Source organism: Hyla sarda, chromosome 2, assembly GCF_029499605.1.
Source record: "Hyla sarda isolate aHylSar1 chromosome 2, aHylSar1.hap1, whole genome shotgun sequence".
In the NCBI taxonomy this organism is placed as follows: Eukaryota; Metazoa; Chordata; class Amphibia; order Anura; family Hylidae; genus Hyla; species Hyla sarda.
The window spans coordinates 30,781,758-30,806,766 of NC_079190.1; the positions used below are offsets into that span (position 1 = coordinate 30,781,758).

Sequence of the window (25,009 nt, forward strand, 5' to 3'; positions counted from 1 at the left end):
TCTCTCCTCTGGGCCGCAGTTCTCCCAGCCAACCAAAAATAATCTTTTACCTCTGACCGTCTTGGATGCTAGAATCTCCTTCACCGAAAAGACGTCAGATGATCCGGAAACTGGAGTGGGAGAAACAACTTTGGGAGAGAAGCGGTTAAGGATGAGTGGTTTAAGGAGAGAGACATGGAAGGCATTGGGAATACGGAGAGAAGGAGGAAGAAGGAGTTTGTAAGAGACAGGGTTGATCTGGCACTTGATTTTGAAAGGACCAAGATAACATGGTCCCAGTTTATAACTGGGGACACGAAAGCGGACATACTTAGCGGAGAGCCATACCTTGTCTCCAGGAGCGAAAATGGGGGGAATTCTTCTTTTTTTATCAGCAAATTTTTTCATCCGGGATGAAGCCTGTAAAAGAGAATTTTGGGTTTCTTTCCATATGGTGGAAAGGTCTCGAGTCACTTCATCAACAGCGGGCAAACCAGAGGGCATGGGAGTGGGGAGGGGAGGAAGAGGGTGACGGCCGTACACCACGAAGAATGGGGATTTAGCAGAGGATTCGGAGACTCTGAAATTGTACGAGAATTCGGCCCATGGTAGAAGATCTGCCCAGTCATCCTGGCGGGAGGAAACAAAATGTTGCAAATAGTCACCCAGGACCTGATTAATTCTTTCTACTTGCCCATTGGATTGGGGATGATAAGAAGAAGAGAAGTTTAATTTGATCTTGAGCTGCTTACAGAGGGCCCTCCAGAATTTAGACACAAATTGAACGCCTCTATCCGAGACGATATGCGTGGGCAACCCGTGAAGGCGAAAAATGTGTATAAAAAATTGCTTCGCCAACTGAGGCGCCAAAGGAAGGCCTGGAAGAGGGATAAAATGTGCCATCTTGGAGAATCGATCAACGACCACCCGAACAACTGTGTTGCCATGGGATAAAGGCAAGTCAGTAATAAAGTCCATACCAATCTGTGACCAAGGTTGTTCAGGAACAGGCAGAGGATGAAGGAGACCAGCAGGCTTCTGGCGAGGGGTCTTATCCCGGGCACAGACAGTACAAGCCCGCACGAAATCAACAACATCAGTCTCCAGAGTAGGCCACCAATAAAATCGAGAGATGAGTTGGATGGATTTTTGATGCCAGCATGGCCTGCGAGGTGGGAGGAGTGTCCCCACTTGAGAATCCTGAGGCGCTGGCGTGGAGAAATGAAGGTCTTCCCTGGAGGAGTTTGTCTGATGGAAGCTGGAGAAGTGGAGATCAGACAGTCCGGAGGAATGATGTGTTGCGGGGAGGCTTCCACTTCAGAGGCATCTGAAGAACGAGAGAGGGCATCGGCCCTAATGTTCTTGTCAGCAGGGCGAAAATGAATTTCAAAGTTAAAACGGGCAAAGAACAACGACCACCTAGCCTGGCAAGGGTTCAGCCGTTGGGCAGACTGGAGATAAGAGAGATTCTTGTGGTCAGTGTATATAATAACTGGATATTTGGATCCCTCCAGCAGGTGCCTCCATTCCTCAAGCGAAAATTTTATGGCCAGTAATTCTCGATCACCAATGGAGTAGTTTTTCTCCGCCGGAGAGAAGGTCCTAGAAAAAAAACCACAAGTAACAGCATGCCCGGAAGAATTTTTTTTGTAGAAGAACTGCTCCAGCTCCCACGGAGGAGGCGTCTACCTCCAATAAGAAGGGTTTAGATGGGTCAGGTCTGGAGAGTACGGGAGCAGAAGAAAAGGCAGACTTGAGATGTTTAAATGCGTCTTCCGCTTGAGGAGACCAGGACTTAGGATTGGCGTTTTTCTTGGTTAGAGCCACGATAGGAGCCACAATAGTGGAAAAGTGTGGAATAAATTGTCTGTAATAATTGGCGAACCCCAAAAAACGTTGGATAGCACGGAGTCCGGAGGGGCGTGGCCAATCCAATACGGCAGATAGTTTATCTGGGTCCATTTGTAGTCCCTGGCCAGAGACTAAGTAACCTAGGAAAGGAAGAGACTGACATTCAAAGAGACATTTTTCCATTTTGGCATATAATTGATTGTCCCGAAGTCTCTGAAGAACCATGCGGACACGCTGGCGGTGTTCTTCTAGGTTAGCAGAAAAAATCAGAATATCGTCCAGGTAAACCACAACACAGGTATATAGAAGATCACGAAAAATTTCATTTACAAAGTCTTGGAAGACGGCAGGGGCATTGCAAAGGCCAAAGGGCATAACCAGATATTCAAAGTGTCCATCTCTGGTGTTAAATGCTTTTTTGGAAACAAAAAAAAAATCCAGCTCCGGCAAGAGAGGAGGACTTGCGAATAAACCCCTTTTTTAAGTTCTCCTGGATGTACTCCGACATGGCTTGAGTTTCCGGAGCAGACAGAGGATAGATTCTGCCCCGGGGTGGAGTAGTACCCGGGAGGAGGTCAATAGGACAGTCATAAGGCCTGTGAGGAGGCAAAGTCTCTGCTTGTTTTTTGCAAAAAAACATCAGCATAATCCAGATAGGCCTTGGGAAGACCAGATACCGGGGGAACCACAGGGTCTTGACTGTGAGTACTGGGAGCTGGTTTAAAACAGTCCTTGTGGCAAGAAGTACCCCAGTTCTTGATTTCCCCTGTGGTCCAATCAAGGGTTGGGGAATGGCGTTGAAGCCATGGTAATCCAAGAAGAATTTCTGAAGTGCAGTTAGAGAGGACCAAAAATTCAATTTTTTCGTGATGGGGTCCGATGCACATTAAGAGAGGTTCCGTGCGGTAACGCACGGTACAGTCCAATCTTTCATTATTAACAGAGTTGATGTAGAGGGGTCTGGCGAGACTGGTCACCGGGATGTTGAACCTGTTGATGAGAGAGGCCAAAATAAAATTTCCTGCAGATCCGGAATCCAAGAAGGCCATAGCAGAGAAGGAGAAGGTAGAAGATGACATCCGCACAGGCACAGTAAGACGTGGAGAAGCAGAGTTCACATCAAGAGCTGTCTCACTTTTGTGCGGAGTCAGCGTACGTCTTTCCTGGCGAGGAGGACGGATAGGACAATCCTTCAAGAAATGTTCGGTACCGGCACAGTACGGGCAAAGGTTCTCCATGCGGCGTCGTGTCCTCTCTTGAGGTGTCAAGCGAGACCGGTCAACTTGCATAGCCTCCACGGCAGAAGGCACAGGAACGGATTGCAGAGGACCAGAGGAGAGAGGAGCCAGGGAGAGAAACCGCCTTGTGCGAACAAAGTCAATATCCTGGCGGAGCTCCTGACGCCTTTCGGAAAAACGCATGTCAATGCGGGTGGCAAGATGAATAAGTTCATGCAGGTTAGCAGGAATTTCTCGTGCGGCCAGCACATCTTTAATGTTACTGGATAGGCCTTTTTTAAAGGTCGCGCAGAGGGCCTCGTTATTCCAGGATAATTCGGAGGCAAGAGTACGGAATTGGATGGCGTACTCGCCAACAGAAGAATTACCCTGGACCAGGTTCAGCAGGGCAGTCTCGGCAGAAGAGGCTCGGGCAGGTTCCTCAAAGACACTTCGAATCTCCGTGAAGAAGGAGTGTACAGAGGCAGTGATAGGATCATTGCGGTCCCAGAGCGGTGTGGCCCATGACAGGGCTTTCCCAGACAGAAGGCTGACTACGAAAGCCACCTTTGACCTTTCAGTTGGAAACTGGTCTGATATCATCTCCAAATGCAGGGAACATTGCGAAAGAAAACCACGGCAAAACTTAGAATCCCCATCAAATTTATCCGGCAAAGATAATCGGAGGCTGGATGCGGCCACTCGCTGCGGAGGAGGTGCAAGAGCTGGCGGAGGAGATGATTGCTGAAGCTGTGGTAGTAGCTGCTGTAGCATCACGGTCAGTTGAGACAGCTGGTGGCCTTGTTGCGCTATCTGTTGCGACTGCTGGGCGACAACTGTGGTGAGGTCGGCGACAACTGGCAGCGGGACCTCAGCGGGATCCATGGCCGGATCTACTGTCACGATTCGGCTGGCTGGAGGCGGATCCTCTGTGCCAGAGAGGGATTGGCGTGGACCGTGTCGGTGGACCAGTTCTAAGTTGCTACTGGTATTCACCAGTGCCCGCCGCAAAGCGGGATGGTCTTGCAGCGGCGGTAGCAACCAGGTCGTATCCACCGGCAACGGCTCAATCTCTCTGACTGCTGAGATAAGCGCGGTACAAGGGAGTAGACAAGAGCAAGGTCGGACGTAGCAGAAGGTCAGGGCAGGCAGCAAGGATCGTAGTCAGGGGCAACGGCAGGAGGTCTGGAACACAGGCTAGGAACACACAAGGAAACGCTTTCACTGGCACAATGGCAACAAGATCCGGCGAGGGAGTGCAGGGGAAGTGAGGTATAAATAGGGAGTGCACAGGTGAGGATACTGATTAGGCCTGCTGCGCCAATCAGTGGCGCAGTGGCCCTTTAAATCGCAGAGACCCGGCGCGTGCGCGCCCCAAGGAGCGGGGCCGCGCGCACCGGGACAACATAGACGGGGAACGGGTCAGGTACGGGAGCCGAGATGCGCATCGCGAGCGGGCGCGTCCCGCATCGCGAATCGCATCCTGGCTGGGAGCAATATCGCAGCGCACCCGGTCAGCAGGTCTGACCAGGGCGCTGTGAATAAGAGAACGCTGCGAGCGCTCCAGGGATGAGCGGGGACCCGGAGCGCTCGGCGTAACATGTGGGCGGGGGGCACTGTTCTGGCACCATGGGGGCTTTGTAAATGCACATGGCCACTGACTTCTATTTCAACCAAATTCTCTTTCCAAAAGCTCAATGGCGCTCCTTCTCTTCTGAGCATTGTAGTTCACCCGCAGAGCACTTTACATCCACATAAGGGGTATTTCCATACTCAGAAGAAATGGTGCTACAAATTTTTTTTTTTTTTGGGGGGGGCTTCCCCTCCTATTGCTCCTTGTGAAAAGGAAACATTTAAGGTAACAACTGCATTTTAGTGAAATAAATCAAATTTTTCATTTTCATGTCCAACTTTAGCGAAAATTCATCAAACACATGTGAGGTGTAAAGGCTCACTGTACCCCTTGTTATGTTGCCCGCAGAGCACTTTACATCCACATATGGGGTATTTCTTTACTTGAGAGAAATTAGGTTACAAATATTGTGAGGCTTTTTCACCTTTTGAAAAAAATTGGGCTACAATAACATATTAGTGCAAAGAAATTGGAGAATTAGATTTTTCTCCCTCCTTCATCCTGCTGCTATTCCTGTGAAACACCTAAAGGGTTAACAAACTTTCTGAATGTCATTTTGAATACTTTGAGGGGTGCAGTTTTCACAATGGGGTCCATTATGGGGGATTTCTAACATAAAGACCCTCAAATTCACTTCAAAACTGAACTGGTCCCTGAAAAATTCAGATTTTGAAATTTTCTTGAAAAATTGGAAATTACCTGCTATACTTTGAAGCCCTCTAATGTCTTCAAAAAGTAAAAACATGTCAACTTTATGAAGCAAACATAAAGTAGACATATTGTATGTGTGGATCAATATATAATTTATTTGGCAAGTTCATTTTCCTTACAAGCAGAGAGTTTCAAAGTTAGAAAAATGCAACATTTTTACATTTTTCCAAAAATTTTGGATTTTTTCACCATGACATGATGCTAGTATCGACAAAAATGTATCTCTAACATAAAATGAATATGTCACGAGAAAACTATATCGGAATCAAATTTAAAAGTAAAAGCATCCCAGAGTTATTGATGCATAAAGTAACAGCGGTCAGATTCGCAAAAAATGCTCTGGTCTTTAAGGTCAAAATGGGCTTCGCCCTTAAGGGGTAAATGTTGTGTCCCCTCAATATAACACAAAACAGAGCTATTTATTTGTAAACCTTGGCAACAAAAGTGAATACACCCCTAAATGAAAATGTCAAAAATTGGGCCCAAAGTGTCAATATTTTGTGTGGCCACCATTATTTTCCTTATGCCTCTTGGGCACAGAGTTCATCAGAGATTCACAGGGTGTCTCTGGAGTCCTCTTCTCTATGATGACATAATGGGGCTGGTGGGTGTTATAGACCCTGTGTTCCCCCTCCTTCCGGTTGAGGATGCCCCACAGATGATCAATATGGTTAGGTCTGGACACATGCTTGGCTAGTCCATCACCTTTATCCTCAGCTTCTTTGCCAAAGCAGTGGTGGTCTTGGAGGTGTTGGGGGTTGTTATCATGTGTGAATACTGCCCCACAGACCAGTTTCTGAAGGGGGGGGGGGTCATTCTGTGCTTCAGTATGTCACAGTACATGGGGGCCTTCATGGTTCCCTCAATGAACTGTATCTCCCCAGTGCCAGCAGCACTCATGCAGCCCCGGACCATGACACTACACCACCATCATGCCTGACTGTAGACAGAACACATTTGTCTTTGTCCTCCTCACCTGGTTGCCACCACACAGGCTTGACACCATCTAAACAAAGAAAGTATATCTTGGTCTATTTCGACCACAGGACATGGTTCCAGTAATCCATGTCCTTAGTCTGCTTGTCTTCAGCAAACTGTTTGCCGGCCTTCTTGTGTAACATCTTTAGAAGAGATAAGAAAGCAAGAATGGATGTCCAGTGCAGCTCCCTTAAAACGTAGCTTTTATTGCATATTCATCCACAGGTACATAGACAGCGTAGACAGGTGACACGTTTCGGTTCAACAAGGAACCTTAGTCATACAAAGAACAAAGTGCATAATGAATCTTTATATAGGGAGAGCGGGGACAAAAGCTCCACCTCCATTCCCAGAGAGATAGTTAACGCCCACTCTCTCCAGGTCTCCATCAACAGGTGTAATCCAGGAAAGATTCAAACATCCTCTAACAAACATGGGTAAAGAATAAATGTATACATAAAAATAGATATAAAAACAATTCAGACAACATCGATTATCCAGCATGTATATATTCCTCTGATGGCCACCAACAGAGAAACAATGCAAACTCAAACCTAAGACTATCATTGTAGCATTTATTATGTATTCATAAAAAGAAAAAAGGGACAAACGCATAGATATCGCTACATAGTGTGAACTGATACTGAAAGAACCATGGCTGTGGGTGTGTGGATATTCACCCACCCATACTGATGTAAGCACAGACGCTCTGTCGGAACGGGAGGAACATAATGAAAAAAAGTGAAAAGCATAGAAATAAAATGACCTGTTCCGCATACTCATGCAGAAGTTAACCTCCCGTTCACACAGAGCGATAATGTGCGTACATATAGAGGAAATATACACATGCAAGAATCTAGTAATATAGCCTTCATTTCATTATATTCTATATATTTTGGCTATTAGCGGAAGCTATAAAATATCATTTGTAAGAGTGTTCAAATACAGTTACAAAAAACAAAACCAAAAAAAGGGGGGAAGACCCAAGAAGAAGGATGTGCACGGCAAATGTAAAATATCATAAATATCAAATGTTAATAATGTAATATCGTGTCCATCCTCTTGTTCAAGCCTCCTGGTACTCTGCTACCCAATTTAAGAATCCAATATGAACTCACAGAGTTGTCCTGCAATTTACCCCACAGGAAATTTAATCTAACAAGAAGAGAGAGGGATGCATTAAATGAAATAGCGGACATGGAGGATATTGTAGTCCGCCAAGCGGACAAGGGACGGGCGGCTGTTATTCTTGACAAGGGTCTGTAGTGCAAACTGAATCTTGCCATGCTGCAGGATTTGGAGACTTACAGACCCTTGCCAAGTGACCCTACTAATGTTTTTAAAAAGCAACTAATTCTCCTTGTGGACTCTGGTGTAGCGAATGGCATCCTGACGAACAAACAGGCTGAATTTTTGATTGTTGATAATCCCATCATTCCAGTATTCCATTCGTTGCCCAAAGTCCAGAAAGAGATTTTTACTCCCCCCTATGCTGTCAATAGTCGCAGGCATTGCGTCTTTAAAGAGGCACTGTCATTGTTAAAAACTTTTCATATATTGCAGGACTCATTATAATATGACATTTCACAAAATACACCTGTTAAAAAATTTTTTAATTACCACCTGAAATTCAAGCTCAAAATAGCCGCCACTAGGGGTCGCCTGTCTTTTAGCCAAACAGACTAGTCTAGATTTTACAGCATACTGGATACCGGCCGTAAAGCATTCCGGTATCCAGTATAGGAGATTTCTATTGTGTATGCAAAACTACAGATAAAGGATGTGTGGACATGCTGGGAGCTTTAGTTTTACAACAGCTGGAGGCAACACTGCTCTAACACAATTATTTACAAACACTGCAGCTTCAGTTGTTACTAAACTACAACTCCCAGCATGCTGAAATAGTCAAAGCTTTCTCGGACTCCTGAATGACAAAGAAGTTGATCAGACATTCAGGAGTCTGTGAAAGATGAAAGACACACATAGTGACAGCTATGCTGATTAGCATCCAGCTTTACTAGGAGAAGATAAACAGATAGAACATGTATTCATAAAAATGCTGTACTTTCATCTAAAAAATTCTTGCACTAATTTTATAAAGATCTATTCTTATATTTATACATTTTATCCTGTGATGAATTCACCATAATGTCTTCTGATTACTGCAGGCAAGCTCAAAGTATCTTCCTCTCACATGACACAGAATAAAACCAGAGAGGAAAGGGTTACAGAGTAGAGAGTACTGATTGGCTGACCGCACAGGCTTGCTCCTGTGAGGGAGACAGACTGACACGCCCCCTCCAGCCTGCACAATGAAAAAGTAACTCACCAGCAGATAAATGCTTATATCTCTGGATATATAGGTCCGAGACACAAAAAAAATTATATGCACATGATCAGGATTGGGTCCTCAGTAACATATCACTTTCTTTCTTTTTTTTTTGCACTATGACAGGTACGCTTTAAATGAAAGGATGTGTTCATGGGTGGACGCCACTCTTCAACCTCTTATTGTCCAAATGCCGGGATATATAAAGGATACAGGTCATGCATTGTACATGCTGCATGATATTTCCTGGCATAGGGGACTAACTTGGGTGACAGCAGACGTCACATCGCTATATTCCGTTATACCACATCATCTTGCACTGCGAGCAATGTCCTGAGACATACACCAGATACTCACAGAATCTTCAAGAATATATTATTTTGGCAGTGGGTTTTTTGCTACACCATAATTTTTTCATGTTTAATAACCATTTTTTTCTCCAGATCACTGGAGCTTCGATGGGGGCGACTCTCTTTGCCCCCACCAATCCTTTTGTCACATCAATTTTTTGGTATGGTCGCTACTTAGACGACCTCCTATTTATATGGGGGTCTGATGTGGCATCCAGAATTTACAGCATATCTCAATGAAAATCCACGCAATATAAGATTTACTGTGTCTCATGAGGCCAATACAGTGTCTTTTTTGGATCTATGCCTGCGGGGTGACACGGAGAGGCAAACAATGATTACATGCACTTATAGAAAAAACAGGCAGTGAATTGTGTCTTACATGCCTCTTCATGCCACCCACCTCATGTGGCAAAAAATCTCCCTATTGGTGAGATGATCACCGATTTTGATCCGACTTTGTTCGTGAAGCCAATCAGATCGGACAACATCTACATGCACGAGGATATTTTAAGTGGAGCATAGAAAGAGGAAAGAAATTGCATTGTGTAGAGACCGTAATACACTAATTAACTTCAAATCAACTAAAAGTAATAACAAGTAACATTCCACATCTGCACACATTATTTTCCCTACTCAATACAGCCATAAATTCAAAAACATCTGCGATATCCTACATAAATATATGCCACTAATCACTAGTGATCCGGCCTTTCGGGAGGTTTTTTTCTCAGGGCTATAAATGTATCTCTAGAAAGGCCCCAACAATTGGACAGAGAATTTCGCCAAGTCTGTTTTCTGACCGGCTTGGTCAGAATAAACCGACTTGGCTAAAGCATATAGGATCATACAAATGTGGACATATCAAGTGCATTTCTTGCAGGCTCATGTCTAATTCATCTACTGTCACTTCCACATCCAATGATACTTCCTTCCAGATTAAACAATACATAAACTGCAAAACATCGAAGGTGATTTATGTATTTACGTGTCGAGAATGTGAAGTGCAGTATGTCGGTTGTACATCGAACGCATTGAAGGTTCGGGTTAGAAAACATTTATCCGACATTCCGCACTTCAATTCACGACATACCACTATGGTATCCAGACACTGTGCGGAGAGACATGCGGGGAGCAGTGCCTCTCTTATTGTACAGGGGCTTGAGAGAATTAATATACCGACTAGAGGATTGGACATTAGAAAGAAACTATTGGACCAATAAAATATATTGGATTCTTAAATTGGGGAGAAGAGTACCAGGAGGCTTGAACAAGAGGATGGACACGATAGTACATTATTAACATTTGATATTTATGATATTTTACATTTGCCGTCTACATCCTTCTTCTTGGGTCTTCCCCCTTTTCTGTTTTTGTTTTTTGTAACTGTATTTGAACACTCTTACAAATGATATTTTATAGCTTCCGCTAATAGCCAAAATATATAGAATATAATGAATTGAAGGCTATATTACTAGATTCTTGCATGTGTATATTTCCTCTATATGTACGCACATTATCGCTCTGTGTGAACGGGATTTTAACTTCTGCATGAGTATGGGGAACAGGTCATTTTATTTCTATGCTTTTCACTTTTTTCATTATGTTCCTCCTGTTCCGACAGAGCGTCTGTGCTTACATCAGTATGGGTGGGTGAATATCCACACACCCACACCCATGGTTCTTTCAGTATCAGTTCACACTATGTAGCGATATCTATGCGTTTGTCCCTTTTTTCTTTTTATGAATACATAATAAATGCTACAATGATAGCCATAGGTTTGAGTTTGTATTGTTTCTCTGTTGGTGGCCATCAGAGGAATATATACATCCTTGATAATCGATGTTGTCTGAATTGTTTTATATCTATTTTTATGTATACATTTATTCTTTACCCATGCTTGTTAAAGGATGTTTGAATCTTGTAAGTCCCCGCTGTGCAGGGTTAATTCTAGGAGTTGATCACTCCTGGATTACACCTGTTGACGGAGACCTGTAGAGAGTGGGCATTAACTATCCTTCTGGGAATAGAGGTGGAGTTTTTCTCCCCGCTCTCCCTATATAAAGATTAATTATGCACTTTGTTCTTTGTATGACTAAGGTTCCTTGTTGAACCGAAATGTGTCTACACTGTCTATGTACCTTTGGATGAATATGCAATAAAAGCTAAGTTTTAAGGGAGCTGGGCTGGACATCCATTCTTGCTTTCTTATCTACTCTATGGTGTAGTCCACACCGGTCCAGGCGCACAGAGACACGGAGGGGAGCTGGACTCTTTGTATGCTACTTCATCTTTAGAAGAGGCTTCCTTCTGGGATGACGCCCACACAGAACAATTTGATGCAGTGTGCGGTGTATTCTCTGGGCACTAACAAGTTGATCCACCACCCCTTCCACCTCTGCAGCTATACTGGCAGCACTCATACATCTATTTCCCAAAGACAACCTCTGGATATGACACTGAGCATATGCACTCAACTTCTTTGGTCAACCATGGTGAGGCCTGTTCTAAGTGGAACCTGTCCTGTAAAACATCTCTATGGTCTTGCCCACCGTGCTGCAGCTAAGTTTCAGGGTCTTGTCTTTTCTGATCCTAAGAAAGTTATTTCCCCTGAAATGCCATGTTAAACTTGCAGTGGCCAGTATTAGAAAGGGTGAGAGCTATAACACCCAATTTAAGACATCTGCTTCCCAATTACACCTGAGACTTTGTTACACTAATTGGGTCCAATTTGGACATTTCCCTTTAGGGGTGTACTCACTTTTTTTTGCCAAGGTTTAGACATTTATGGCTGTGTGTTGTGAGTTATATTGAGGGGACACAACATTAAACACTGTTATACAGGCTGTCAGCTCACTACTTTACATAGTAGCAGGGGGTCATTTCTTCAGTGTTGTCACATGAAAAAATGTAATGTGAGTGATGGACTCACCTATGGGAGGTACTATATGTAATGTGAGGGGTGGACTAACTTATGGGAGATACTGTATATAATGTGAGGGGTGGACTCACTTATGGAAGATACTATATGTAATGTGAGGGGAGGACTCACTTATGTGAGATACTGTATATAATGTGAGGGGTGGACTCACCTATGGGAGATACTGTATATGTAATGTGAGGGGTGGACTCACTTATGGGAGATACTGTATATAATGTGAGGGGTGGACTCACTTATGTGAGATACTGTATATAATGTAAGGGGTGGACTCACTTATGGGAGATACTGTATATAATGTGAGGGGTGGACTCACTTATGGGAGATACTGTATATATAATGTGAGGGGTGGACTCACTTATGGGAGATACTGTATATGTAATGTGAGGGGTGGACTCACTTATGGGAGATCCTGTATATAATGTGAGTGGTGGACTCACTTATGGGAGATACTGTATATATAATGTGAGGGGTGAACTCACTTATGGGAGATACTGTATATAATGTGAGGGGTGGACTCACTTATGTGAGATACTGTATATAATGTAAGGGGTGGACTCACCTATGGGAGATACTGTATATAATGTGAGGGGTGGACTCACTTATGGGAGATACTGTATATATAATGTGAGGGGTGGACTCACTTATGGGATATACTGTATATATAATGTGAGGGGTGGACTCACTTATGGGAGATACTGTATATATAATGTGAGGGGTGGACTCACTTATGGGATATACTGTATATATAATGTGAGGGGTGGACTCCCTTATGGGATATACTGTATATATAATGTGAGGGGTGGAGTCACTTATGGGATATACTGTATATATAATGTGAGGGGTGGACTCACTTATGGGAGATACTGTATATATAATGTGAGGGGTGGACTCACTTATGGGAGATACTGTATATATAATGTGAGGGGTGGACTCACTTATGGGATATACTGTATATATAATGTGAGGGGTGGAGTCACTTATGAGAGATACTGTATATATAATGTGAGGGGTGGACTCACTTATGGGAGATACTGTATATATAATGTGAGGGGTGGACTCACGTATGGGAGATACTGTATATAATGTGAGGGGTGGAGTCACTTATGGGAGATACTGTATATAATGTGAGGGGTGGACTCACTTATGGGAGATACTGTATATATAATGTGAGGGGTGGAATCACTTATGGGAGATACTGTATATATAATGTGAGGGGTGGACTCACTTATGGGAGATACTGTATATAATGTGAGGGGTGGACTCACTTATGGGATATACTGTATATATAATGTGAGGGGTGGACTCACTTATGGGATATACTGTATATATAATGTGAGGGGTGGACTAACTTATGTGAGATACTGTATATATAATGTGAGGGGTGGACTCACTTATGGGATATACTGTATATATAATGTGAGGGGTGGACTCACATATAGGAGATACTGTATATATAATGTGAGGGGTGGACTCACTTATGGGATATACTGTGCTGCTCCTGCTTATAATACAATGTTACCACTAACAATGCTGTTCCCTATAGACAAAAAGTATTCAATAGGAGGCACTTACCAATCCAAGGACCATAAAGACAAGCTGTATGACATCCGTGTAGGCCACAGAGTACAGGCCTCCGAACAATGTGTATGTGATGACAATACAAGCTGATATCAGGATTGACAGGTAATTGTGAATATCCATTATGACACTGACTGCAGAGGCTGTAATAGTGAAGAACAAATCTATATGACATAAAAGGAAGCAATGTAATAGTCATTGTTATCACTACATCTAGTCTCAGTAGATCAGTCAGTCAGTAGGCCTGTTTATTGTGGATAAAAATATACAGTATATACTATAACTATGATAATAAAACCCCTTCAAACTATAAAAGTTGAAGTTTCTAACAAACACATCGGCTCATGTACAGTATATGGAAACTAAAGTCATGAAACCCTAACAATTCCATTTTTAGCTTAAAGAGGTACTCCGCTGCTCAGCATTTGGAACAAAATGTTCCGAATGCTTAGAGCCGGCACGGGAGCTTGTGACGTCATAACCCCACCCCCCTCATGACCTCACGTCCCACCTCCTCAATGCAAGTCTCTGGGAGGGGGCGTGACGCCCCCTCCCATAGACTTACATTGAGGGGGTGGGACGTGACATCATGAGAGGGCAGGGCTATGATGTCACAAGCTCCCGGCACCGGCTCTTAGCATTCGGAACATTTTGTTCCAAACGCTGAGCAGCAGAGTACCCCTTTAACACTTAACTAGAGATGCCAGGATGGCAGCAAACCAGCAAACATCTGCAATGAGGGCTGGAATGAAGAGGAGACACGTCATGGAGTTCCCATAGGCTTCCTGAAGAGGGTCCATCATGGTCAAGTACTTCTTTGATCTCATCGGGGTTACAAAGAAGATGGCACCTAGAAGTAGCAACAGCAATTTAGTATAGTAACCATGTCTGATTCTAATACATGGTAAAGTGTAAACATGTTCTTATTGGTACAATAAAGTTTGAAAAAAAAAAACCTGTATAATTTTTTAAGAGTAACCATTTGGGCTTCTACTGCTGCTATTGAGACCACTGAACTGCTATTTTCTCATTCTTTCCATTTCAGAGGCAGGGACCAGAGGTGAGCTGTTTGGAAGCAGTGCACACATATTTTCTTCCTCCCTAACTTTTTTTTAGCTCACCATAGCACAATGTCAAATACCCCTCTCTGCTATAAATTGACACAGTGCTGGTGAAAGTGCACTGAACATGCTCGCACTGCGCAGGGCCGATGACTTCCACAGTACACTATACTACTATAGATAACATGTGGAGGGAAAAGGGGTTACTTATGCACTGGCTCTTCAAGGTGCTATGAGCAGAAAGGAACTTAACAACAGCTGTAAAGCAAGGAATGAGTTACACTAAGCACTGCTTCTCTTGAGATGAGAGGGAAGTCTTGATTTATCTTGCATGGACAGTACAGAACCTTTGGACATTAACAGATGGAGGTACAAAGCCTTTCTCTCTCTCTCCTTTCTCCAGCAGAGAGCATATGCTATGCCCCACTTCCTGTAATTTGTCCTGATCAAGATGTTACTAGAGACAGAATTCCCCTAACAGGCAGTGAACAGCAGATTGCAGAGAAGGGAGAAACTTAGACACCAACACTTTAGAGCTGTTTTTTCGGGGGTAGAGTGCCTTTAAATGATTTCACATAGGCTATCACACAGAGGGACGTTTCTCGAGAATTAGAGAAAGGGGTCTGCTGGTTTTCACAAACAGCACCAAGCTTGTCCGTGGGGTATGTCTGGTATGGTGGGGGACCTTTTATAAGATTTATATGGCCTGATAGGGCACATGGAGAGAAGCCTCTCCTTTTTGACTCATTGTATTTATATATATATATATATATATATATATATATATATTTTATTTATTTTTTTGCTTATTTGTTAGATTCCTTTTGTGACTTTTAGAAATGAACAGTATTAGTATACTGTACATTATAAAGATGCTCTGGATAAAATGCTCTTTAACACAACAACGAGAAAAAAGGAGCTATTTCAAATTTGACAATTCTTCCAGACAAAATGAAGAAGAAGAAGAAAAGCTTTGAGCATAATATGAAGGATGGAATTGTTTCCTCTTACCTATTATTAATCCCATGGCAAATCCCACAGGAGCCTGAAGCCATGCCAACCCTCGTCCAGGAAGGTAGACAACCTCTGCAGAGCCATTGATATAGGCGCCACCAACCCAAGTAGCTAAATAAGAAAGACATATGATTAAATTGGTTTGGAGATGAATAGAACTTGGTTATTAGTAAGTATATTTATAATAAACTTCACTTAAGATACATTTACTTCAAACTTGGCTTGAAAACATCTCATCCTTAGGTGTCACAAATTTGGCCCTCTCCTGTATCTCTTCACACCTCACCAATTGCACATTCAGTCTCTACTACTTACATACCACCTCCCAACCTCACACTCTCACTGTTGGAGTCCCCCCCCCCCCCCCCCGGTTCTGGGGCCTCTACTCTTTGCTTTCTATGCTTGTACCCTAGGATAAATCATAGAATCCTATGGCTTCAAGTGCCACTTCTATGCCAATGACACTCAAGTCTACCTCAATGGTCCAGAAGTCACCTTGTTTCTACTCAGGGTCCCAGAGTATCTGTAATCTCTATCTTCTTTTCTTTCCTCCCGCTTTCTGAAACTTAACATGGAGAAAACTGAATTCCCTAACTTTCCCCCATCTGGCATCTTGCTCCCCTCCCCCTGATCTAACACTCACAGTCAATGGCTCCACTCGCTCCCCAGTTCCACAAGTCTGCTGCCTTGGGGTCACCACCTTCTGCCGCCTTCACTTAAACAACATTTCTCGAATTCGCTCCTTCCTCAACTCTCAGTCAACTAAACTACTGGTACATACCATCATCATCTCTCCCTTGGACTACTGCAACATCCTCCTCTGTGGCCTTCCATAAAATACTATCGCTCCCTCTAACAATCCTCCTTAACCCCTTAATGATGCCGGACGTAAATGTACGTCCTGGTGAGGTGGTACTTAACGCATAACCGCGAGCATCGGAGCGATGCCTGGATCATGCGCGGCAGGTCCCGGCTACTGATCGCAGCCAGGGACCCGCCGGTAATGGCGGACATCCGTGATCCCGCGGATGTCCGCCATTAACCCCACAGATGTCATGATCAATACAGATCACGGCATCTGCAGCATCGCGGTCACTAAAATGGAGGATCGCCCGCAGCGCTGCTGCGGCAATCCGATCATCCAGCACAGCAGATGGAGGTCCCCTCACCTGCCTCCGCTGACTTCCATGGGTCTTCTGCTCTGATCTGCCTTCCCGCAGACCAGAGCAGAAGATAGCCGATAACACTGATCAGTGCTATGTCCTATACATTGCACTGAACAGTATTAGCAATCAAATTATTGCTATAAATAGTCCCCTATTAAAGTGTCAAAGTAAAAGTAAAAAAATAAAGTAAAAAAAAAGTGAAAAACCCCCTTCCCCCAATAAAAACGTAAATCGTCCCATGTTCCCGATTTCACCCCCAAAAAGTGTTAAAAAAATATTTTATATACATATTTGGTATCGCCATGTGCATAAATATCTGAACTATTAAAATAAAATGCTAATGATATTGTACGGTGAACGGCCTGAACGTAAAAAAAAAAAAAAGTCCAAAATAGCTGCTTTTTCATAACATTTTATTCCAAAAAAATGTAATAAAAAATGTATTGAAAGTTTTATATAAGCAAATATGGTAGCAATAAAAAGTAAAGATCACTGCATAAGAAATGAGCCCTCATACCACCGCTTATACAGAAAAATGAAAAAGTTATAGGTCTTCAAAATAGGGGGATCTTAAACGCAAAATAGTTAAATGTATGTAAGGAGTCTCAGGCCATACATGTGCCCCTAATAATCACTAAACCTCTCGGCAATAGATAATAGGAAAGAACTAATGTCCAATCTTGGACAGAGGTGCCTTGTTAAAACATAGCTTTTACTAGAAATGATTAAAAATAGATGAAAAAACAAATAATAGTGCACAAAAGTGGTAGAAATCAAAAAAATAATATCTGTTATATAGCAGTAAATACAGCCGTGTGTTCACACAGATGGTATATGATAAATAAATATGCTCCTACTTGTCATCACAGTGGAGTATTGATTTAATAGAGTATACCATACTCCACTGACTATTCAAATACAGTGCTCGCTAATCACAAACACGTCCTACTAAGTCCTTATTCCCAACGCGTTTCCATGCGGGCAATCGATGCAAATTGTTATTCCCCGCACTTCATCAGGGGAAATAGAATATAGCATAAAAATATTGGAGCAATAACCAAGAAATTATAAAATTAGAAGGAGGGGCCCATCATCATATCAACAAGGTATATAGTCGCATATGGATACATCAATGGGCAGATTAAATCACCCTCAAAGAAACTGATCCCCAAGTAAAACTTATCTATCCAGCCATCTGATATAGTAACCCCATGCTTCTGGGTAAAACAGACGGACTGCTGGATAGGTAGGAGAGACCCAGGGGAACCGAATACGTGTCGGCGAACAAAGCAATAAGCTGTCCCTGCAGTGGCAGGGGGTCCCGGAACGGTGTCCAGGTTGTGAGCGTGTTAGGTGAACACGCCGGTGTCGCACTAATTTGGTTAAAAAGTTTGCGATTTTCTTTAAGCGCAACAGTAATAGAAAAGTATGTTATCATGGGTATCATTTTAATCGTATTGACCCAAAGAATAAAGAACACGTCATTTTAACTGTAAATTGTACGGCGTGAAAACGAAACCTTCCAAAATTAGCAAAATTGCGTTTTTTGTTTTAATTTCTCCACACAAATAGTATTTTTTTGGTTGTGCCATACATTTTATGGTAAAGTGAGTGATGGCATTACAACGGACAACTGGTCGCGCAAAAAACAAGCCCTCGTGATAGTCTGTGGATGAAAATATAAAACAGTTATGATTTTTTGAAGGCGAGGAGGAAAAAACTAAAACGTAAAAATAAAATTGTCTGAGTCCTTAAGGCCCAAATGGGCTGAGTCCTTAACCCCTTAAGGACGCAGCCCTTTTTCCCCTTAAGGACTGAGCCCTTTTTCGCAATTCTGACCACCGTTGCTTTACGAATTAAATAAGCGAAAACGCTTTTACCGAATATTCTGATTTTGAGATTGTTTTTTCGTGAATCAAAAACGTAAGAATAAGTATAAGTGGTCCTACGTAAACCACTAAATTTAGAAAATAAAATTGTTTTTTCGTGACATATTCTACTTTATTTTGGTGGTAAATTTTCTCCGTTACTTGCATCCTTTTTTGGTGAAAAATCCCAAAATTTCATGAAAATTGTGAAAATTTAGCATTTTTCTAACTTTGAAGCTCTCTAATTGTAAGGAAAATGGATATTCCCAATAAATGTTATTTTTATTCACAAATACAATATGTCCACTTTATGTTGGCATCATAAAATGGACATATTTTTGCTATTTGAAAAAATTAGAGGGCTTCAAAGTAGAGCAGCAATTTTCAAAAATGTCATGAAAATTGCTAAATCTGAAGGGACAGATGTTACAGAACTACAACTCCCAGCATGCCTGGGCAGTCCAGGCATGCTGAGAGTTGTAGTTTGGCAAAATCTGGAGGGCTACCGTTTGAGCACCACTGTAACAGTGGTCCCCAAACTGTGACCCTCCAAATGTTGCAAAACTACAACTCCCAGCATGCCCAGACAGCGTTAAGGGGTTAAGGATATCAGATAAAGAGCAACCGGATTGGAATAATTTAGTGGACATAGCTCCCCTAGTAGAATGTGCATTAAAAATGGATACATCTATGCCAGCCAAGGACATGGATTGTTTGATCCATCTGGCAAGAGTAGGAGATGAGACTGGTAAGTGAGGTTTGCAGTATGAAATTAGGAGTGAAGACGTTCGAGATCTAAGGGAGGAAGTTTTCTGTTCATACGATTGTAAACAACGTACCACACATAACTTGTCTTTATGTGGAAAAGAAGGATAGAAAACTGAACATAGATCAGTTTTTGTACGTCTGAAAATGTTGAATTTAACACCGTTGGGAATGTATTGACGATGAGAGATATCAAGAGCTTTGACATCAGAGACTCTCTTAATAGAAATTAGACATAAAAGAGAGGTAAGTTTAAAGGAGAGAAGTTTTAAAGGTAAATAATCATTATCCTCCCAAGAGGAGAAAAGGTCTAGAAGGGCATTAACATCCCAGGTAGAGGTATATTTGAGGAGAGGAGGTCTTTTGAGACGAATACCTCTCAAAAGTTTACATATAAGAGGATTTTTTTCCCACAGGGATGGAATCAGTGGGTAAATGGTCAAAGGAGATAGTCGATCAGTAAAGATTAATAGTACGGTATGCTTTGCCACAATCAAGTGAGAAAGAAAGAAAATTGATGGCATGAACTAAAGGGGCACGGAAGGGATCCAAATCCCTTTGTGAGTACCAATGAACCCAAAGTCCTCAGGCCGATCTATAAGCCGTTTTGGTACCTGGAGCCCCGGCCTCTGATAGGATGCACTTAGTTGAGTGAGGAAATTCTGAGTCATATAAGGATGACCTGAAATTTTCCAAGCCATCAGAGTAAGTAGATTTGATTGGATCAGGGGATAAGGATTCCCTAAAGGATCTAAGAGAATTTGAAGGTGTGAAGGAAGAACCCTCGAAATGTCGATTAACACCCCTAGAAGTTGAGGGAACCACGTTTGCATTGGCCACCATGAGGTGATGGGAACTAGAGTGGATTTGTTCATCAGGACATGTAATAGAACTCTGGATATCAGAGAAAATGGGGGAAAGGCATAAAGTGTTTCCATGGGCCAGGTCTGGCGGAAGGCATCCACGCCTGAAGATTCCGGATCTGGACGTCAACTGAAGTAACAATGGATTTGATTGTTCAGTCGAGAAGTGAATAAGTCTAGACATATGTCACGATTCGGCTGGCTGGAGGTGGATCCTCTGTGCCAGAGAGGGATTGGCGTGGACCGTGTTGGTGGACCGGTTCTAAGTTGCTACTGGTATTCACCAAAGCCCGCCGCAAAGCGGGATGGTCTTGCAGCGGCGGTAGCAACCAGGTCGTATCCACCAGCAACGGCTCAACCTCTCTGACTGCTGAAGATAGGCGCGGTACAAGGGAGTAGACAAGAGCAAGGTCGGACGTAGCAGAAGGTCAGGGCAGGCAGCAAGGATCGTAGTCAGGGGCAACGGCAGGAGGTCTGGAACACAGGCTAGGAACACACAAGGAAACGCTTTCACTGGCACAATGGCAACAAGATCCGGCGAGGGAGTGCAGGGGAAGTGAGGTATAAGTAGGGAGTGCACAGGTGAGAATACTGATTAGGCCTGCTGCGCCAATCAGTGGCGCAGCGGCCCTTTAAATGGCAGAGACCCGGCGCGCGCGCGCCCTAAGGAGCGGGGCCGCGCGCGCCGGGACAACACAGACGGGGAACGGGTCAGGTACGGGAGCCGAAATGCGCATTGCGAGCGGGCGCATCCCGCATCGCGAATCGCATCCCGGCTGGGAGTAATATCGCAGCGCACCCGGTCAGCAGGTCTGACCGGGGCGCTGCGAATGAGAGAACGCTGCGAGCGCTCCGGGGAGGAGCGGGGACCCGGAGCGCTCGGCGTAACAGTACCCCCCCCTTGGGTCTCCCCCTCTTTTTGGAGCCTGAGAACCTGAGGATAAGACTTTTGTCCAGGATGTTGTCCTCAGGTTCCCAGGATCTCTCCTCAGGGCCGCAATTCTCCCAGTCGACCAAGAAGAATCTTTTACCTCTGACCGTCTTGGATGCTAGAATCTCCTTCACAGAAAAGACGTCAGAAGATCCGGAAACTGGAGTGGGAGAAACAACTTTGGGAGAGAAGCGGTTAAGGATGAGTGGTTTAAGGAGAGAGACATGGAAGGCATTGGGAATACGGAGAGAAGGAGGAAGAAGGAGTTTGTAAGAGACAGGGTTGATCTGGCACTTGATTTTGAAAGGACCAAGATAGCGTTGTCCCAGTTTATAACTGGGGACACGAAAGCGGACATATTTAGCGGAGAGCCATACCTTGTCTCCGGGAGCAAAAATGGGGGGAGTTCTTCTTTTTTTATCAGCAAATCTTTTCATCCGGGATGAAGCCTGTAAAAGAGAATTTTGGGTCTCTTTCCATATGGTGAAAAGATCACGAGTCACTTCATCCACAGCAAACCAGAGGGCAAGGGAGTAGGGAGGGGAGGAAGAGGGTGACGGCCGTACACCACGAAAAATGGGGATTTAGCAGAAGATTCGGAGACTCTGAAGTTGTATGAGAATTCGGCCCATGGTAGAAGATCTGCCCAGTCATCCTGGCGGGAGGAAACAAAATGCCGTAAATAGTCACCCAGGACCTGATTAACTCTTTCTACTTGCCCATTGGATTGGGGATGATAAGAAGAAGAGAAGTTTAATTTGATCTTGAGCTGTTTACAGAGGGCCCTCCAGAATTTAGACACGAATTGGACGCCTCTATCTGAGACGATATGCGTGGGCAAACCGTGAAGGCGAAAAATGTGTACAAAAAATTGCTTTGCCAACTGAGGCGCTGAAGGAAGACCAGGAAGAGGAATAAAATGTGCCATCTTGGAAAATCGATCAACGACCACCCAAACAACTGTGTTGCCACGGGATGAGGGCAAGTCCGTAATAAAGTCCATACCAATCTGTGACCAAGGCTGTTCAGGAACAGGCAGAGGATGAAGGAGACCAGCAGGCTTCTGGCGAGGAGTCTTATCCCGGGCACAGACAGTACAGGCCCGCACGAAATCAATAACATCAGTCTCCAGAGTCGGCCACCAATAAAATCGAGAGATGAGTTGCAAGGATTTTTTGATGCCCACATGGCCTGCGAGGTGGGAGGAGTGTCCCCATTTGAGAATCCCGAGACGCTGGCGTGGAGAAACGAAGGTCTTCCCTGGAGGAGTTTGCCTGATGGAAGCTGGAGAAGTGGAGATCAGACAGTTCGGAGGAATGATGTGTTGCGGAGAGACCTCTACTTCAGAGGCATCAGAAGAACGAGAGAGGGCATCGGCCCTAATGTTCTTGTCAGCAGGGCGAAAATGGATTTCAAAGTTAAAACGGGCAAAGAACAATGACCACCTAGCCTGGCGAGGGTTCAGTCGTTGGGCAGACTGGAGATAGGAGAGATTCTTGTGATCAGTGTATATGATAACTGGAAATTTTGATCCCTCCAGCAGGTGCCTCCATTCCTCAAGCGCCAATTTAATGGCCAGTAGTTCTCGATCCCCGATGGAGTAGTTCCTCTCCGCCGGAGAGAAGGTCCTAGAAAAAAAACCACAAGTAACAGCATGCCCGGAAGAATTTTTTTGTAGAAGGACAGCTCCAGCTCCCACTGAGGAGGCATCTACCTCCAATAGGAAGGGTTTAGATGGGTCAGGTCTGGAGAGCACGGGAGCGGAAGAAAAGGCAGACTTGAGATGTTTAAATGCGTCTTCCGCTTGGGGGGACCAGGACTTGGGATTGGCATTTTTTTTGGTTAAAGCCACGATAGGAGCCACAATAGTGGAAAAGTGTGGAATAAACTGTCTGTAATAATTGGCGAACCCCAAAAAACGTTGGATACCACGGAGTCCGGAGGGGCGTGGCCAATCTAAGACGGCAGAGAGTTTATCTGGGTCCATTTGTAGTCCCTGGCCAGAGACCAAGTATCCTAGGAAAGGAAGAGATTGACATTCAAAGAGACATTTCTCCATTTTGGCATAAAGTTGATTGTCACGAAGTCTCTGAAGAACCATGCGGACATGCTGGCGGTGTTCTTCTAAGTTGGCAGAAAAAATCAGAATATCGTCCAGATAAACCACAACACAGGAATATAGGAGATCACGAAAAATTTCATTAACAAAGTCTTGGAAGACGGCAGGGGTGTTGCATAGGCCAAAGGGCATGACCAGATACTCAAAGTGTCCATCTCTGGTGTTAAATGCGGTCTTCCATTCGTCCCCCTCCCTGATGCGGATGAGATTATAAGCACCTCTTAACTCCAGTTTGGTAAAGATGTGGACACCTTGTAAGCGATCAAAGAGTTCCGAGATAAGAGGTAAGGGGTAGCGTTTTTTTACCATGATTTTATTAAGTCCGCGGTAATCAATACAAGGACGTAGGGAGCCATCTTTTTTGGACACAAAAAAAAATCCAGCTCCGGCAGGAGAGGAGGACTTGCGGATAAACCCCTTTTTTAAATTCTCCTGGATGTACTCCGACATGGCAAGAGTCTCTGGAGCAGACAGAGGATAGATTCTGCCCCGGGGTGGGGTAGTACCCGGGAGGAGGTCAATAGGACAGTCATAAGGCCTGTGAGGAGGCAAAGTCTCAGCTTGCTTTTTGCAAAAAACTTCAGAATAGTCCATATAAGCCTTAGGAAGACCGGATACAGGGGGAACCACAGGGTCACGGCAAGGAGTACTGGGAACCGATTTAAGACAGTCCTTGTGACAAGAAGTACCCCAGTTCTTGATTTCTCCTGTGGACCAATCAAGGGTTGGGGAATGGCGTTGAAGCCACGGTAATCCAAGAAGAATTTCAGAAGTGCAGTTGGAGAGGACCAAAAATTCTACTTTTTCGTGATGAGGTCCGATGCACATTAGGAGAGGTTCCGTGCGGTAACGCACGGTACAGTCCAATCTTTCATTGTTAACAGAATTGATGTAGAGGGGTCTGGCGAGACTGGTCACCGGGATGTTGAACCTGTTGATGAGAGAGGCCAAAATAAAATTTCCTGCAGATCCGGAATCCAAGAAGGCCATAGCAGAGAAGGAGAAGGTAGAGGAAGATATCCGCACAGGCACAGTAAGGCGTGGAGAAGCAGAGTAGACATCAAGAACTGTCTCATCTTTGTGCGGAGTCAGCATACGTCTTTCCAGGCGGGACAATAGGACAATCTTTCAAGAAGTGTTCGGTACCGGCACAGTACAGGCATAGGTTCTCCATGCGGCGTCGTGTCCTCTCTTGAGGTGTCAAGCGAGACCGGTCAACTTGCATAGCCTCCACGGCGGGAGGCACAGGAACGGATTGCAGAGGACCAGAGGAGAGAGGAGCCGGGGAGAGAAACCGCCTCGTGCGAACAAAGTCCATATCCTGGCGGAGCTCCTGACGCCTTTCGGAAAAACGCATGTCAATGCGGGTGGCAAGATGAATAAGTTCGTGCAGGTTAGCAGGAATTTCTCGTGCGGCCAGCACATCTTTAATGTTGCTGGATAGGCCTTTTTTAAAGGTCGCGCAGAGGGCCTCATTATTCCAGGATAATTCGGAGGCAAGAGTACGGAATTGGATGGCGTACTCGCCAACAGAAGAATTACCCTGGACCAAGTTCAGCAGGGCAGTCTCAGCAGAAGAGGCTCGGGCAGGTTCCTCAAAGACACTTCGGATCTCCGTGAAGAAGGAGTGTACAGAGGCAGTGACAGGGTCATT

General features: G+C 44.2%; 1 protein-coding gene across 1 annotated transcript in view; it reads right to left on the reverse strand.

The window, feature by feature from the left end:
- The window catches only part of LOC130357599 (high-affinity choline transporter 1-like), a 76,535-nt gene that overhangs the window by 20,464 nt on the left and 31,062 nt on the right, over positions 1-25,009 (reverse strand). The window contains exons 2-4 of the mRNA XM_056560318.1: positions 15,641-15,754; positions 14,257-14,418; positions 13,563-13,711 (exon numbers count right to left, since the gene is read on the reverse strand). Coding sequence (XP_056416293.1) covers positions 13,563-13,711; positions 14,257-14,418; positions 15,641-15,754 — 425 coding nt within the window. The remainder of the gene's footprint in view (positions 1-13,562; positions 13,712-14,256; positions 14,419-15,640; positions 15,755-25,009) is intronic.